Raw genomic sequence first — 16,744 nt, forward strand, 5'->3', positions numbered from 1 at the left:
AAAAAAAAAAGACCGTACCCTTTTATGTAATGATGTTTACTTTGAATTTATATTAGTTCACACAAACACTCCATCCATGCTTTTGTTCTGGCCCTCCGGTCCAGTTTAAGAACCCATTGTGGCCCTCGAGTCAAAAAGTTTGCCCACCCCTGTACTAGAGAGATTAGGGATGTTGTATTTAAAAAATAAGATAGCATGCTCTGAAAATGTTCCATTCTAAGAATAAAAAAAACTCTTGGAAATTAAATAACAAAATTATTTTATCCCCACCTATATATACACAGATGAAAAGACATTTGGAAGAAAGATTTAGGGAATCTCCCAGAACCAAGACAGAAGTCAAGACCACAAGATAAAAGAAAATGTTTAACTTTTAATTGGACTTCCAGAAAGAGAGGAAGAAACAAACAAATGGTCATAAATTGTGGAAAAATTATACAGAAGTTGAAAGAAGGTAGGAGACAAACTAAAAGAACTACAATCTCTAGGGCAGGTTGAATTAAAACACAAATGTGCACACACACATACACTTAAACATTAGGTTGTAGACTTTTATAACACAAAAAGTAAAGACAGCCCAGCTGGTGTGGCTCAGTGGTTGAGCATTGACTTTTGATTCCAGGTCAGGGCACATGCCCCGGTTGCAGGTTCAACCCCAGTAGGGAGCATGTAAGAGGCAGCTGATCAATGATTCTCTTTCTCTCTGTTTCTATCTCTCTCTCTCCCTCTCCCTTCCTCTCTGAAATAAATTATATGTATACTAGAGGCCCGATGCACAAAATTTGTGCATAAAAAAAAAGGTAGGGTCCCTAGGCCTGGCTGGTGATCAGGGCCGATCTGTGGGGCGACTGGCAGGGCAATCAGGGGGGCCCTTGCTGGCCCCTGCCTTGGCTGGCCTGGGACCTGTGGGCTGGGGGCAGCTCCTGCATTGAGCACCTGCCCTCTGGTGGTCAGTGTGCATCATAGCGACCGGTCATTCCACTGGTCATTCTACCATTTGGTCAATTTGCATATTAGTCTTTTATTATATAGGATATATGTATATGTGTGTATATATATATATATATATATCATATATATACATATATATACACTATATATGTATATATAGTGTATATATATGTATATATATATGATAAAAATGTGCAGAGAGGAAAAAATATCAATTGCAAAGTAATATGAATCAGACAGCAGTAACAACAGAAGTTAGATGACAGTGAATTAGTCTCCAAATTCAAGAAAAATAATTTTAATCTAAAATTTTATGACCAAACAAATACCAACCAATAGTAAGAGCAAACTGAAGTCATTTCAGATATACAATAACTTAGGAAATTTTCACATTAATCAACTTTCAAAGGTAGTTGTTTAAGGATTTACCCTGAAAAAAATAAAACAAGAATGGAAACTAACAAAGAATAAGTGTGACATTAGAAACTGGAATTATTCAGTAGTCCAATGAAACATCAGTGGAACCAAGAATTTCTTAAAAAGGAATGAGATGAAATATATAAACACAAGAAACTGAAACATGATAAAAGTATTTAGAAAAAGATGTATTTTGTTCTCCCAAGGAGACAAAATATCACATAATCTAGGAAAATAAAACTATCAAAAGCTTATGGTATAAACAATGAAGTAAGTATAATGTTGTGTGATTTTGACTATTTGATGGACAGTTGGATAGAGGAATCTATTTGACCTTGATTCTAGGAATACTCAAAAGAAGACAGAGGTGCTGGTAGCTTGGCACTGTAGCAAAGGAAGTGATATTGCATCTGCAGAAAGCATTCTTTTTACAGTTGTAATGTATATGCCAAGTGAGGAGTTAAGATAGAGTGTTGAAATGTGATAGAGTATGATGTAAAGGTGCAAATATACTATTTAAAGTTACAAATTTAGTCAGTAGAGAGGTTTAAATTTAAAATGGCAATATAACTATGAAAAATTAAAAGGTTATACAAATGAGCTAAACCTTCATCTAGCACAAGAGAAAAATCAACAACGGATAATGCTAGACATAGTAATATAAATGTACTCATTCATAGAATCTTTCAAGAAATTTTCCAATGAATAATAGCAGAAAACATTTATTATTTTTTCACTTATAGGATTGTTGTTCATTACAAGTTTTCAAATATTATTTGACTGTCACACTGCATATAAAACACCTTAGTAATTTAACCTCAGAATATTCCACATACCCAACAAAATATTAAGGACCAAACACAAACATTTTTTTCTAAAAATATAAATAATGTTCTAGGTTTGAAGAAGACAGCTTACCTTAGAGAGGGGGGAAAGATAAAGGAAATATTAGCAATCAACTCACCTAAGCAAAAATCACTGAGGTCAGCAAAAGAGCATTTAAGTACAGAGTCTTTTTTATCTTCCTCAGGGTTAACTGAAAAAAAAATTTGAGAAATTAAAACACAGTAACAGTTTTAAAAAAATGACCACAGTGACTGATATCTGATGATAGCCAAACATAAATAATTTTTAGTTACTGAGCTAAAATTAGGTAAAATTTCACTCAGTAAGGGAAACAAACATCTGTACTATAGTTTATAATACATTTATCCTCTGAACAATTAGCCTTTTTCCTTATTGGACATGGATTGTAAGAAGACCATTTATTAATAGATAGTGATTTCACAGTATTATTGAAAATATAATCTTGGTATTTGCAAGTTATCCAAAGGAAGAAGCAACCCTAAGAAATTATAAGGAAATACAGTCTAATAAGACACAAGCCTTTTAGAAAGGGATGGGAAAATAAAAATACACCCTACCCACTGAAGAACATGGTAGCCTGGTTTTATTTTGACTCCTGACTCCTGTGAATATAATGGTGTGCCTCAGACAGGCAGATCTATGTGTAGAAAGGGCAGCCACAAAGCCTGTTTAATGTGGCATCTGGCTGGCGCTTCCCTATATTTCAGCCCTTCTATTATGTAAGGCTTCAGTGCCAACATTTGGTTGGCAACACTTGTCCAACCACATGTTCATACAACCAGATCCTCACTGCTTATTGTCAATATTATTTAAAGTCTTTGGTCTTTTTAGAAAATTAAATTCATTATTGATGACATACTCTACTCAATTTCTGTTTTCTGTTTATAAATTTTCACCAGGAATGGTAATGAGCCAACAATTCAGATGAGCTGGTCTGTCTTTCCCTGCAAATAGCAAGGACTAGGACTAGGTTTGCATGGGGTTGGTTACCTTCAAGGCAAAACAGAATTGAAAACACATCTGGCTAACAAAGGCCTTTCCTCTAACTGGCATGGGGTACTGTTCTTCCTATGCCAGCCTCCTCCTAAAGAGCTTTATAAATACTAGTGAAATGGATGAAGAAATGAAAAAATAGATGGTTTTGGGGGGGAAATAACATAGTCTTCACAATTTGAACAAGAAAATAGAGCTCACCTTGCTCTGCTTTGTCAGCGGAGATTGAGGTCACAGAAGTGTGAGCCTGAGGTTCACTCTCAATGGAATGGAAGAGTGAGGTGGACTGGCTCAGGCTCTTTGAGTAGGCAAAGCTCTGGGCCAGGCAAGGCAGCGACCTCCGAGAAGGTTTTAAGGGAGTTTCTTTTGCTATCTCACTCTTGCTTATATTCATACCTAAAAATCCAAGTAGGCGAGTGTTAGCAACAAGAAATGATTGGAAGAGGTCAACAAGTAATTTCAATTCTTGTGAAGGCTGCTTCTGGAAAGGACTTTGAAATAACACCATTTAGGAATGAGAATGAATTGAATTAGTTTTGTTTGTATTTTGCCAGGCAAAATGTTTAGAGGTTTTTGTCAAATAGTTCTGAGAAATAAACGGTTCCTCGTTCAGTTTAGCCTTTCACCATGCTTAAAGGTTCTGTATAAAAGAAATGAATGTTGAAGTTCACTTAGGGAGTTATGAGAACAATGATTTGGATAGTCTTTGGGTAAATCTAACTAACCATTTAGGTTTTCAAGCAGAAAATAAATAAAACCTAATTCATAAACATTAAAATTACCTTTAACACTCAGAGCCCGTCTTTCTAAATCCTCCCTAGCCTCCCTTAAACACATGCACCCACATCAATGGTGACTAATGGTAATGAAGAAGCTGGATTAGCATGGTGTAGTACAAAAACTGGGCAGCAGGTAGAAGTCAAGAGAGAGCATTCCTGTGCTCAGTGTGACAGTCCCTCCCCTCCCCTCATGCAGAGAGAGCTGATTTGCTAGAAGAATGCCACTCCACAGGACTCTGACTCCATAAGGAGAAGCCCAATAATTGTATACTACAGCAAAGAAAGCTCACCTCAGATGGGAAATGAAATAGGGAATGGATAAGAAATTTACTTATTAAAGGATATGAATCTAGCAACTGACAGAACTGCGTGTTAAAGCTACAGCTATTGGATTCCAAAGCCTATGAACTTTCCAGAAAACCTCATGGCTCCTCATGAACCCCAACCTCAGATGGTTTGTTACTATTGTTTGTCTTGGTATAAATATCACACAAATTTTAAGCAGAGTGCTCTGAAAATAGAGACCACGGAGCTAAAGCAAACCTCAGCGCCTCTGATAATTCTATAGCTGTAATGTGGGTGAACTGTGGAATATATTTGATGAAAAAGAATACGTGCTGCTTGTTACCGATCAACAGGAAATGTCTACCCACCATCTATCAAACTGTATTTCTTCTATTTTAAACTGCCCTATAAAATAACAGATATGAATAATAATTTGCTATGAGGTAACAATGTGTGTAACTGAGTTACACAAAATGAATATCAATCAATATTTTAATATTACGTTTTATTCATTCAGTTTTCCATTATTTATTTAATAATTTCAAAAAAATTTTGAGTTCTTTCTCTGAGCCAGGCCTTAACTCAGTATTGGGAGTAAAATGGTGCTCACTCAGAGGGGAAACAGATACATAAAAGCAGACCTTTATATTAAAAGCCATTAAAAAAAATATGCATAGGCCATTACAAAATCATCTGAGAGGAACTTCTAATCCAGATGGTGGTATCGGTGTAGTCTTATCAGTGAAGGTCATCTGAACTGATTCTTTTGGGCATATTTCTTCTCCTGAGTTTTTACTACTTATAATCATTGGGTTTAACACATTTTCTTCAAAGGAATGTATACACAGGAAAAAATTCTGTAGAAAATTCTTCATAAACACATAAATGCTAAAATAGTTGTCAAATGAACACAAAGAAAATTGAGAACATAATGTTGAAGATGAAATCTCATTAATGCAACTGCAGTTTTCTCATCTTCTGGACTATTGTTTCCAAAGATATTATACTGATCATTAGACTGAAAGTCAGATATCCTGTGTTCAAAAGAGTACAAGTTCCTTTTCCAAGTTCCCCATCAACTGCCATCACATTCTGCTTGGCATAACCAGCAGTTCTGTTCTTTGCTTGGTGTGATTAACATTAACTTCCCCAGAGCAAATTCAGCCTTTTTTCTTCTATATTCCAAAGTTCCATTTCTCTTCTTATATGGCTTTACATGGTACCGTTAAATAATACTTGATATCTACCCATTTAAAGCTAATAACTAGAAAGCAGATCACGGTAACGTTAGGATGGGCAAGAATATGCAGTTCTTGAGTTCAAAGATAAAACTGTAGAACTGACAGAAAATGTGTCATCCCCTATATTTAGAACAGATTTTTCTAAAGAACAATTAGTACCACTTCCAGCTGTTCTAAGAGCACTTCATAAATACTCAGAGAATTTAATAAAATGATGATTTCACTTGGGTATACAAAAGATCTGAGAGGTATAATTGCAAAAAATATATTTTCTAAAAATGCATTCACATAATACATCAAAAGAGAAAAGATTGCTATTCATGATACTGTATATAGAGAACGCTAAAGATTTTACCAAAAACTTCTAGAACTGATACATGAATTCAATTATGTAGCAGGATACAAAATAAATATCCAGAAATAAGTTGCATTTCTGTACATCAATTATACACTATCATAAAGAGAAACTAATACACCAATCCTCACTTACAAATACATAAGAAACAGCCTTGGAATAATTTTAACCATGGATGTAAAAGACCTGTACTCAAAAAATTATAAGACACTAAAGAAAATACAAATAAGTGGAAACAAATACCCTATTCATAGATAGGAAGAATTAATAACATTATAAGGTCCATACTACCCAAAGCAATCTATAGATTCAATGCAATGCCTCTTAAGATACCAATGGTGTATTTTACAGATCTGGAAAAAATATTCCAAAATTTTATATGAAGTACAAAAGACCCCAAATAGCCACCTCAATCTTGAGAAAGAAGAACAAAATTGGAGGAAACAAGCTTCCTGATATCAAAATATACTACAAGGCCATATTAATCAAAACAGCACTATTCTTGCATTAAAAAAAATAAACAGACATAAAGATCAATGGAACAGAATAGAAAGCCCAGAAAAAAAGCCCATGCCTTCATGGTAAATTAATATTTGACAGAGGAAACAAGAACATACAATGGAGTAAAATTAGTCTATTAAATAAATGGTATGAGGGAAATTGGAGAGATACGTTGAAAAAAATGAAACTAGATCACTTTCTTATACCATACACAAGAATAAACTAAAAATTGATTAAAGTCTTAATGTTAAACTAAAAACCATAAACATTCTAGAAGAAAACATAGGCAGTAAAATCTTGGTCATTTCTGGTAGCAATATTTTTGCCGATATATCGCCTCAGGTGAGGGAAACAAAAGACAATTACAGCACCTATGTGCTTAGAGGAATGTAGCCACTGCCAAACCACAGACTGGCATGGAGGGAGCCAGGGAAATAAAATACCCCAACTTCTCTTTTGTCAACTTCTGGTCTGCTGTTGCTGTCTCCCACTGGTTCAATTTAAACAGTGGCTAGAGGTCCTGTAAACCCCTGGTTGTTGGGGTCCATAGATACCTGATTTGGAGGGACAGACAGAGATTATCCACTACACATGAAAGATGTATAACTGCAATGGAGCTTTCAGCATAATCTTTGGATGCAGAAAGCCACATACACACTCTTTTGTGTGTGTGTGTGTGTGTGTGTGTGTGTTTGTTTTTTACCACTAGAGAATAAAACTAAATGTTTTGGTCAAAAACTGTAAGTATTCTAAGATGCTTATAAATTAATGTGGGAAAAGCAACATGATGTTAAAATACTTTTGAGTTTGCTTGCTATGTACATGACTCTATGCAGGAGGCAAAGGTACCTAAAACACATTCAGCCTTTAAATAAGTAACTAGCAAAATCAAAGTTTATCTCATATAATTAAAAATATATTAGGATTAATAAGAAAAGCTCTAAGTTTAATGGGAGACAGGATACTGTAAGAAAGGCACAACATTATGAAGAGGTTTGTAAATTGGTGAAAATACATTTTGAAGGTCCTGAAGATGACATAAGTGCCCTCATGTTTACTTTTATCTTTGTTTCCTGTTTTCTAAGTTACATACAGTATGCAAATAAACACTCACAAATGAAATGCAATTGATTTTTGTTTATTGATATTATAATAAGTGAACTTGCAAACAGTTTATCAGTTCCAGGAACAGTTTTGTAGATTCTTTGATATTTTCTACATAAACTATCATATTGTCTGCAAAGAAAGGTAGCATAATTTCTTACTGTTTAATTTAATACCTTTTATTTCTTTTTCTATCTTCATTTAATATTCTAGGATTTCCAATACAGTATTGAGTAGGAGTGGTGAGATCAGTCCTTCCTAGTTCCTGATTTTAGAGGGAAACATTCTCTCATGATGAAGATGATGTTACAAATGCCCTATGTCATATGGATAAATTTTCTTTCTATTCTTAGGTTACTAAAGGTTTTATCATGATGGGTGTTGAATGTTTTTTTTTCTGCCTCTAGTGATATACTATGTAGTTTTCTTATCAACTCTGTTAGTGTGGTAAATTATAATAATTGATTTTTGAGTGCTGAACCAACCTTTCATTGCTAGGTGATATTTGATATATTTAATTCTCACAAACAAAGCTTTAATTATGACTATTTAACAGTAAGAAAACTAAAGTTAACTAACTTAAGGACATTCAGCCCCATTACTGACAAACCTATGAACTGAACTCAAGACCATGGGATCTCCAAGCTATGTTCCTCTTACTACATAGCACCTGTCTTTCACAGATATGCAAGAAGTATTTTGATGGTCTCCAGGGCAACCACAAAGCCTTTCTCTTCCTATTGAAAGGGAAAATAAGACATTGGGGTGGGGGTAGCTATCTGAATCTGTGCCAGTAACCTGCATTCTGACGCACACTCTGGCTAGCCGATAATTAACTCCATTCTTATCTGTGATGCCTGTCCTGCCTTACAGAACCTGTTTCCCGGAATACTTCCATTTTACAGAAGCCATCAACCATGAACCATATACAACCCCCAGAGGGGGTTGGCAGTGCTGGCACCAGACAGGCCAAGACTCTGAGTGGAATCTCACTTCCCCTATCCCAACTCACGGGGGGGGGCGGGCTGCAAAGCCCACGAAAAGTCTGGAAGCCTGATCCATATGTGGGGGACAAAGAAACTAAGGGTATAAAGGGAAAACTTCGTCCATATTCATCACTCAGGATTTGGAGACTGACTCCCCTGAGTCACAGCACTAGTGCATCTGCAATAAAGGCTACTTTTCTGAATGCCCTCTGAGTGCCCGACTGATTAATCTCCTGCACTGCCTGGCAGCTTATCTGCAACACTATATTCCATTTCCAAGGTAAAAAGGCTCTGGTAAGCTTTTAGGAAATGGATACTTTTGTTCCATTCAAGCAGAGCCCAGTTCAGCGGAGCCAATACTTTCACCTAGAATTTTTCAGCCAAGGCCCTAGTTAGATAAGACCCAAACAACAAAACGCTGTTATTTTGCCAGAATGTGTCTTCTCTACATTTCTTTCTCATGCAAGAAATAGTTAAGATTTGAAAATACATCTCCTGGGTCTCAACTAAATCTTTGTTTTAACACAAGAAATTCTTACAAATCTTCAGGAGTTCTATGCTCACAATATTTGTCTAGTTCAGCAGCATTATTGGAACTTATCTACTGAAGAGACATAAGATCATTCAAATAATGTCTTAGGGATAACAAAAAAGTTTTTATACACATCTATACATATTTTTATATAAGAAAACTAGTTTGAATAATCTTATCAAGATATTATTACAGTAACTAGGGCAAGGGCAGTTGCTACATAAAATGGAAATCAATAAGAAAACAATTGCTAACCTACATAAAATCAATGCTGAGCACTTTAATCATTATAACAGAAGGAAATATTAGAATAAGTCATTTAATTCAGTCAAAGTCTAATGTCAAAAACCTCCAGGGAGTTTCATCGCCTCCTAATTTTCTTTTAAAAGCTACCTGATTATAAATGTTCTAATCTTGTCACCATAGAATGAATAATGTATTCAAAATTGACAGACTGACATTGTAGAAAAGAATGACTTCAAAGTCACTCACGTTGTGCAGAGATTTAACATCCAGTTCAAAGATAAAGAAAAAGAGAACATGTGCCTTTATTTCACTGTTTTCCAAGTAATCACTAGTCCTTGATAGGTTTTCTTCCAAAGTGCCACACAAAGGAACAAAAAATGCCCTAGAATTTTCTTTTCTATTCCTTGGAAAGAAAATGAGCTGGTGGATAAAGAAGAGCCACTTTTTGCAATGAGAACAATGAAAAGTAAAGAAATGCAAAGTTGAACAAATTCAAAAGGAGTCTACTAGCTGTTCTGTCTCCTTTAGCAGAAGCTATACCCATCATTCCTGATTCAGATATACATATTCAGTGAAAGTTTCTTTCTGTTTAGCTCAGTGACTGGATTACAGGCCCTTTGCAGTCAAAGAGGCAGCAGTGGTCAAACAGATGACTCTGAATTCAGTGTAGGTCACAAACCGAGTTCTGGGTACAGCACAGAAACTCTGAGTGTAGCATCTTCAGTTAGGCTCCACAAGGCCTTTCTGAGTACACACTGTTATGTAAATGAATAAGTTAAGAAGGAATAAGATCTTCTAGAAATTCCTATCAGATCAAGCCTATGGTATGTTTCCATATACCAACTGGTACAGTGGCCTTAGCACAGTTCTAGGAATACCCAAGAGCTTCTAAAGAGATTCTAAGTAGACCTGGAAATATAAAGGCCTTAAAGTAACTTGTATGACTTCCAAACACACACACACACACACACACACACACGTCTCTCTAAAATTGCCTACCCCAAATATTATTTGGTCCTGATAGGGGCAGAAATAGAATATTGGGGACCAGCTAAAATTGTAAGAAATATTAATCATGCTCTGTTAATCGTGATTGTTTCATTCTGATTAAAGAAGGCACATTCTAACCTGGCTGGGAGCTCACTTGGAAATGCAGCCCATCCTTCCCATTTGGAGCTGCCTATTATCTTGGAAAGATTAACAACCTTGTTTCAGAAACCGGAATTGCCAGCCCTTTGAAGATTCCCAGCCCTTTGCATATCATTAGCCCTTTGAAGACCCCCAGCCTTTGCATACTTGCAGACCTTTGCAAATCTCCAGCCCCCATTACCTGTAAACTGCCCATTTGACATACCTTTTGCCTACTTTCCCATCTGATCTTTGTCCTTCTACCCAATATAAGCAGCTGGCTTATGGTGGGGTACAGAGCAGATTTTTGTGGATGACCTGCAGCTCTCCCATACTGCCGGCAGTATTAGAATAAATGCTCGTAATGATTCAACCCTGTCTCTGCTTAATTGGCTCAAGTAGTGACAGGCAGCATGGACCCATTGATTGTCCAGTTAAAATCAGTCTGGCTCTGCCTTGTTACCTGTGGCTTCTTCTTTATGAGCACAAATGTGTATAGTGGGGTTAGACGTGTGGTTTCAGAATGAAAGAAACCACTCCTCTAAATCATAAACAATTTTCCCCAAATCAAAACAAATTGGCTGGACCATAATAGTGATCAACAATTCTGAGGAAGTGTACTGCACATTATTAAGAAGAAAAAAAAATCCCAAATCATGGGATTACTCCAACATTGAATTTCTATTACTTTCCAAATTCTGGACCATTTCAATTCCAATATTGTAATTGTCTATGGTTAACTTCAGTAGTTAACTTTTGTCATGCTGTTTCTAAAAGAAGTCTGGAGGCCTTTATTTCAAAATTGCTTCTGCTTATTTTCATCTCCACTTTAATCTCTTTTCAAATTAAACCTCTTCTACTGTAAAGCTGCCAGTAAATGTAAAAGGATTTGGGCTGGAGCCATTGTGTGTAAATTCTCTCCACCAACTCAGTCCCTTTGTTCTGTTTTTAAAGGAAATAACAACAACAACAATTTAAAGATTTGAAAGGGGTACATAAGTACAGTATATGACAATAGTGCTTCTTCCTAAAGTAAGAAGTTAGTTTCATATTGTATTTATTTTAAATGACATTTAAACTGGTTAAAATATTTATTTTCCTGCAAAATAGACAGTAATTATACTGAAATTGCAAATATTAGAAAACTTCTAGGAATTGCATTTAAGCCATCTTCAGATAATAGTTTTCCCCAAAATGCATGTCATATTTGCCTTGAAATATTCTTAGTTAGGTAATTAAAAAATACATTATACAATTTAATTATTACCTTTAGTTAAAAAATTGAAGGAATGTCTTCAGTAAAGTACCTATGGTAAAGATAGTCTTGGATGAGAGGATGACAATTTGCAAATACGTGTGATTCAACCAGACACAACTTTTATTTCCTCTTCCTATTTTTATGAGCACCTTGGAAACATAGTGCCAAAGCAGGACTCATCACTGATGAGTGAATATAGCTCATGGCTGCCATGGGATTGTAGAGTGAATTAAGAATGTTCTTTCCATTCTCATTGGAAGGCACACAAGTAAAATATTCTGTCTGATGAATCTCTTAAAAAAGGACTCCTGGCGTCTGGAGCAGTAGTGACTGCATACAACATTCATTTTCAGAAATATTGGGAGATTTTTCTGACTCCATGGATGACATTAGAGGTAAATAAGGAGCAAAATGGACCAGGTTTTAAGTTCAGATTAAAGAGGAATGTGGTTCTGTGCTCCTGTTGGTTAATATACCCAATAGTGCATCCATAAATATCCCTGCATTTATATAATCTTTATTTATTCTGCCCTTAAAAGTAAAGTCTCTTTCTTCTGAATATTAATAGCACTTAATCTGTTTAATGAATAATAGTGCATTATAATTTGTGTGAGCAAGCTATAACTCTACCATTGGACTCGGTCCCTTGAGGTCAGGGACCATAGAGGATTATTCATTTCCTGCATAGTAGCATGCTCAGTGTTTTACATTTAAGGGGCAACTTGAAGCATTATGCAGATTTCGTACACCAAGGGCCAGTCATACCCCTTAAAATACAGCTTCACAGGCCCTAGCCAGTTTCGCTCAGTGTATAGTGTTCACAGAAATCATTGAACTGCTGTTCCAATCCAGATTTGTATTTCTTTAAATCCCATGAGATCTTCACAATAACTTCCATCTCTGTAACTATTTTAAAAATTTAAATTATAATTTAAGGAAATATTTGTAACTATGTTATCTTTTCGTGTGTTTATTAACCATCTGTATATATTCTTTGAATAAATTTATATTCAAATCATTTGTCTATTTTTTAAATGAGTCATTTTTAGATTGTTAAGTTATGATAATTCTTTGCATAGTCTAGATACAAGCCCCTTAACAGACTGATGGTTTGTAAATACTTTTTCACTTTCTTCACTACTGAAACACCAAATTTTCTCATTTTTAAAAAATATTTTTTGTTGATTTTTTACAGAGAGGAAGGGAGAGGGATAGAGAGTTAGAAACATCGATGAGAGAGAAACATCGATCAGCTGCCTCCTGCACACCTCCCACTGGGGATGTGCCCGCAACCAAGGTACATGCCCTTGACCGGAATCGAACCCAGGACCTTTCAGTCCGTAGGCCGACACTCTATCCACTGAGCCAAACTGATTAACCGACCCTCAGAGTACACCCACAACACCAGACCACAGAACCCCTCATTGTTATCTTTTACCCCAAATACCATCTCTATGTATTGTAAATGTTAAGTGTTAAGTATCCTATACCCATCAATGTAAAAGAGGTATTAGTCTCCTTTTCACTCTTTATCCAATCTCAGAGATTTCCTACTTTGCTTTCTCCCACCTCCCTAATCTACACCAGTGGATTTCATGTAATCCCCCTTACATCATAATTGGACAATCAATGGGTCCATGCTGCCTGTCACTACTTAAGCCAATTATGCAGAGATAGGGTTGAATCATATATGAGCATTTATTCCAATACTGCCGGCAGTATGGGAGAGCAGCAGGTCATCCACAAAAACTGGCTCTGCCCTCCACCATAAACCTGCTGCTTAAATGGGTATAAGGACAAAGATTACATGGGGAAGTAGGCAAAAGGTATGCCAAGTGGGCAGTTTACAGGTAATGCAGCCTGGATATTTACAAAGGCCTGTGGATATGGAAAAGGACTGGGGTCTGGTTTCTGCAACAATGTTGTTAATCTTTCCATGATAATAGGCAGCTCTTGGATGGAGAGGATGGGATGCATTTGGAGGTGAGCTCCCAAGTCCCATGTGCAAATCCCAGTCTGTTAGAATTGTGCCTTCATTAATTAGAACAAAACAATCATGTTTAACAGAGCATGATTAATATTTCTTACAATTCTAGCTGGTCCCCAATATTCCATTTCTACCCCTATCAACATCTCCTCGTTTGATTGTAATGTATATTTAGTAAACTGCAAAACTGCCATTCTCTGGAGCATTTTCACAATCTGTTGAGATTTTGCTTCCCTGCAATTGTTGTCAATTTGGCTCAAATAAACTCATAAAAAAATCTCTACAGGTTTGGACATTTTTTTTATGTTGACAGTATATTTAAAACTCTCATATCTCCTTGGTCAAGGTCCATATATTATGCAACATAAATATGCTAAAATTTGTTATAAGTGATTTTTGTTTCAAAATGTTTTTCAGAATTGTTTTACATTTTCAGAACACCAAAAATAAATTAGAGTATTTTTCAGAATAATCTCTTCCTTTTGCATGCTGTCATTTTTTTCATGCCCTGTACACATGGACTTGCCTTATGTCTGTGCTGGCATACATGATCAGTTGAGTGCTTCCTAAGAATTAAGATTTGATTATGAAAGTGCCCCAGCAAGCCACTGTAAGCTCATAACCAGTAAAAAGCAGAAACTACTTCTCCTGATGACCTTGCATATTAAAGTTTCTTTAACTGTTGGGTTAATGCCCCAGATTAAGAGCACAAAGGCAAAATAATATCTGCTTTGCAGGATTACTATTTGTAGAAACATAGACCTTACCACAAGGGTGTCATTGTGGCAATAAGTACAAAAGCAATAAAGATAAGGAAGTTATTCAACCTCTATGTGGTTAGCAGAATTGTATGCATTTTTTAAGCCTTCCTAAATATTATGTGTTTGATCATGCATTTGGCCTTTGCAGACTACAGGAAGTAAATAATTTAAATCCAGAAGCCAATATAACATGTCTCAGATTCCAGGAAGGCAGTTGATACCATGAAGAGGAGAAAAACAAAAGAAGAGACTAAGAAGAATGTCTTATTTCCAGGGTGGTAAGGGCAGAATAAAACATGTCAGGTAAACCCATTAAAAATAGGGGGTCAAATATTTGGTGATGGAAGATTTGACTCAGGGTGGTGGGCACACAATGCAATATACAGATGATATATTATAGAATTGTACCCATTAAACCTATATAATCTTATTAACCAACTAGAGGCCCAGTGCACGAAATCCATGCACAGGTAGGGTCCTTAGCAGCTGCTGGCTGCTGGCTGGGCCTTCCTCCATTCCGCACCATGTCATAGCGAGCGATCAAACTCCTGGTAGGTCGAACTCCCAAGGGGACACTTTGCATATTGGGCTTTTATATATATAGATGTCATCCCATTAACATATATATGATGTGCTTGGGTTATGAGGACAGGAGAGAAAGGGGAAGGACTGAATCCATTCAAAAATCTACAAAAGTAAAGGGCTCCATTCAAATATGAATGACAACAAAAGGAAATAACCTTGTTGAGAGTTTGATATCTCTAGAAAATCTAAGCACTTTACATCCACTTCATTTAAATATAACAATCACTCTGAACACTATTTTTTATCTCATTTGCAAATGAAGAACCAAAAATCCCTGAGGAAATAATTTGCCTAAAATTAAAACTGCTAGTAAATGGTGAAGCCTATAATTGAGCTCCATTTGCATCTGAGGCCTGGGCTGCAGCATTAAGTGCCTCTCAGGAGGACAATAGAAAGTGCAGGCACTAAGGGTGGCTGTAGCACATGGAGAGGAGAGAACTTGGTTGAATGATGCAGATAATTAGGGGGCGGAAAGTCATGCTGTGATTTTACTTTATACTCTTAGTGTATTTTATGGGAGGGAACTGAAGCCTCTTAAATGAAGGGGGTGTTGCTTTAGAAAGGTTATTTTGGTGAGGGTGCTCTGTCATTAAAACCACCTTCACTAAGGTCCTGTTTTCAAAGGGAAATGACCCTAAGGGAAGTAATATCTACAGTTTTAAGCCTTTAGTGCAAAAAGACTCACTGAAGCTCACAGAAAGAGACTGGTGGATGGAAGAAGGTAAAACTGGGCTCCAGAGGAGAGCATAGAAAGTGTCTGGACACAGTTTATCCTCTACAGATTTCGAGTTCTTCCAGGTAACTGTCTGGATTGGACATATCTGGGCTGGAGGAATGTACACATACCTTACATTCTCAACTCTATGACTTCACCTTTACCAATCCATCTCCCTGGAATGGCCTCTCTCCCTCCTGTACCCCACCACCTACCCAAATTCTAGTCATCTTTCTAGACTGAGCTCAAAAGTCACCACATTCATGAAACCAATCCTTTCTGATTAGTTCACTTCAGTTTCCTAATGACACATTGGTTATTTGTGATCCCCTCTCTCTCTCATCTTTCCTTACAAAGGCTGATGAATAGGACACATCAGGGTACACAAGTCTTAGGATAATCCACAAGAAGAGCATCCCTGGGGTTCTGCAGGGCACGCCCTGCCTGGCTCTCTGAGGAAGCCCTACCTCTCTACCAGACAATGAAAGCTTTACTTATGTTTCATTCATGCCTTACCCAGTCACTTTCACGTAGTCCCAATAACAGTCATCCATGATGCAATACAACACATGATCTTACTTGAAAATCAATTACAATTATAAATTATATCAGGTATACAAAAATAATAGGGTATAATACAGTGAACATCCATCCGTCAAGTAAAATTTCATAGTTGATAAACATTAACTTTTTGTTAAATTTGCTTTGGGTCATGTTTTTTAAGTCATAAAATATTGCCCATACACATGGAATTTATTTCACCTCTTTCCAGCTTTTCCCTCCATTTCTCTCCAAACTCTCAGGAGTCTTTTGAAAATGCAAAGCCCATCCCCTCAATTATACACTGTCTGAGACTTCTTTATTTTCCTGCACAAACTCACTCTAGATTGTTTTAAAAATGACTTAACACCATTTGGCTTTTCAAACTGTTAATGTGCCCAGAACCCTGAGTAGAATGTGAATATGGGTTTATTCTTCCTTAATGGATTGTAAGTCAGAGCTTCCACTTGGCACTGCACCAGGGTATTTTTAGAGTGCTCTTTTCCTAAATAT

The 16,744-nt window shown here is 36.4% G+C and overlaps 1 protein-coding gene across 2 annotated transcripts in view; it reads right to left on the minus strand.

Moving 5' to 3' along the window:
• The window catches only part of ANO3 (anoctamin 3), a 285,060-nt gene that overhangs the window by 169,619 nt on the left and 98,697 nt on the right, over positions 1-16,744 (minus strand). For both annotated transcript variants that reach the window (XM_014545226.1, XM_014545227.1), the window contains 2 exons: positions 3,430-3,624; positions 2,333-2,404 (listed from right to left, as the gene is read on the minus strand). In XM_014545226.1, the coding sequence (XP_014400712.1) occupies positions 2,333-2,404; positions 3,430-3,624 (267 nt within the window). The remainder of the gene's footprint in view (positions 1-2,332; positions 2,405-3,429; positions 3,625-16,744) is intronic.

This window comes from Myotis brandtii, unplaced genomic scaffold (genome assembly GCF_000412655.1).
Source record: "Myotis brandtii unplaced genomic scaffold, ASM41265v1 scaffold399, whole genome shotgun sequence".
Taxonomy (NCBI): Eukaryota; Metazoa; Chordata; class Mammalia; order Chiroptera; family Vespertilionidae; genus Myotis; species Myotis brandtii.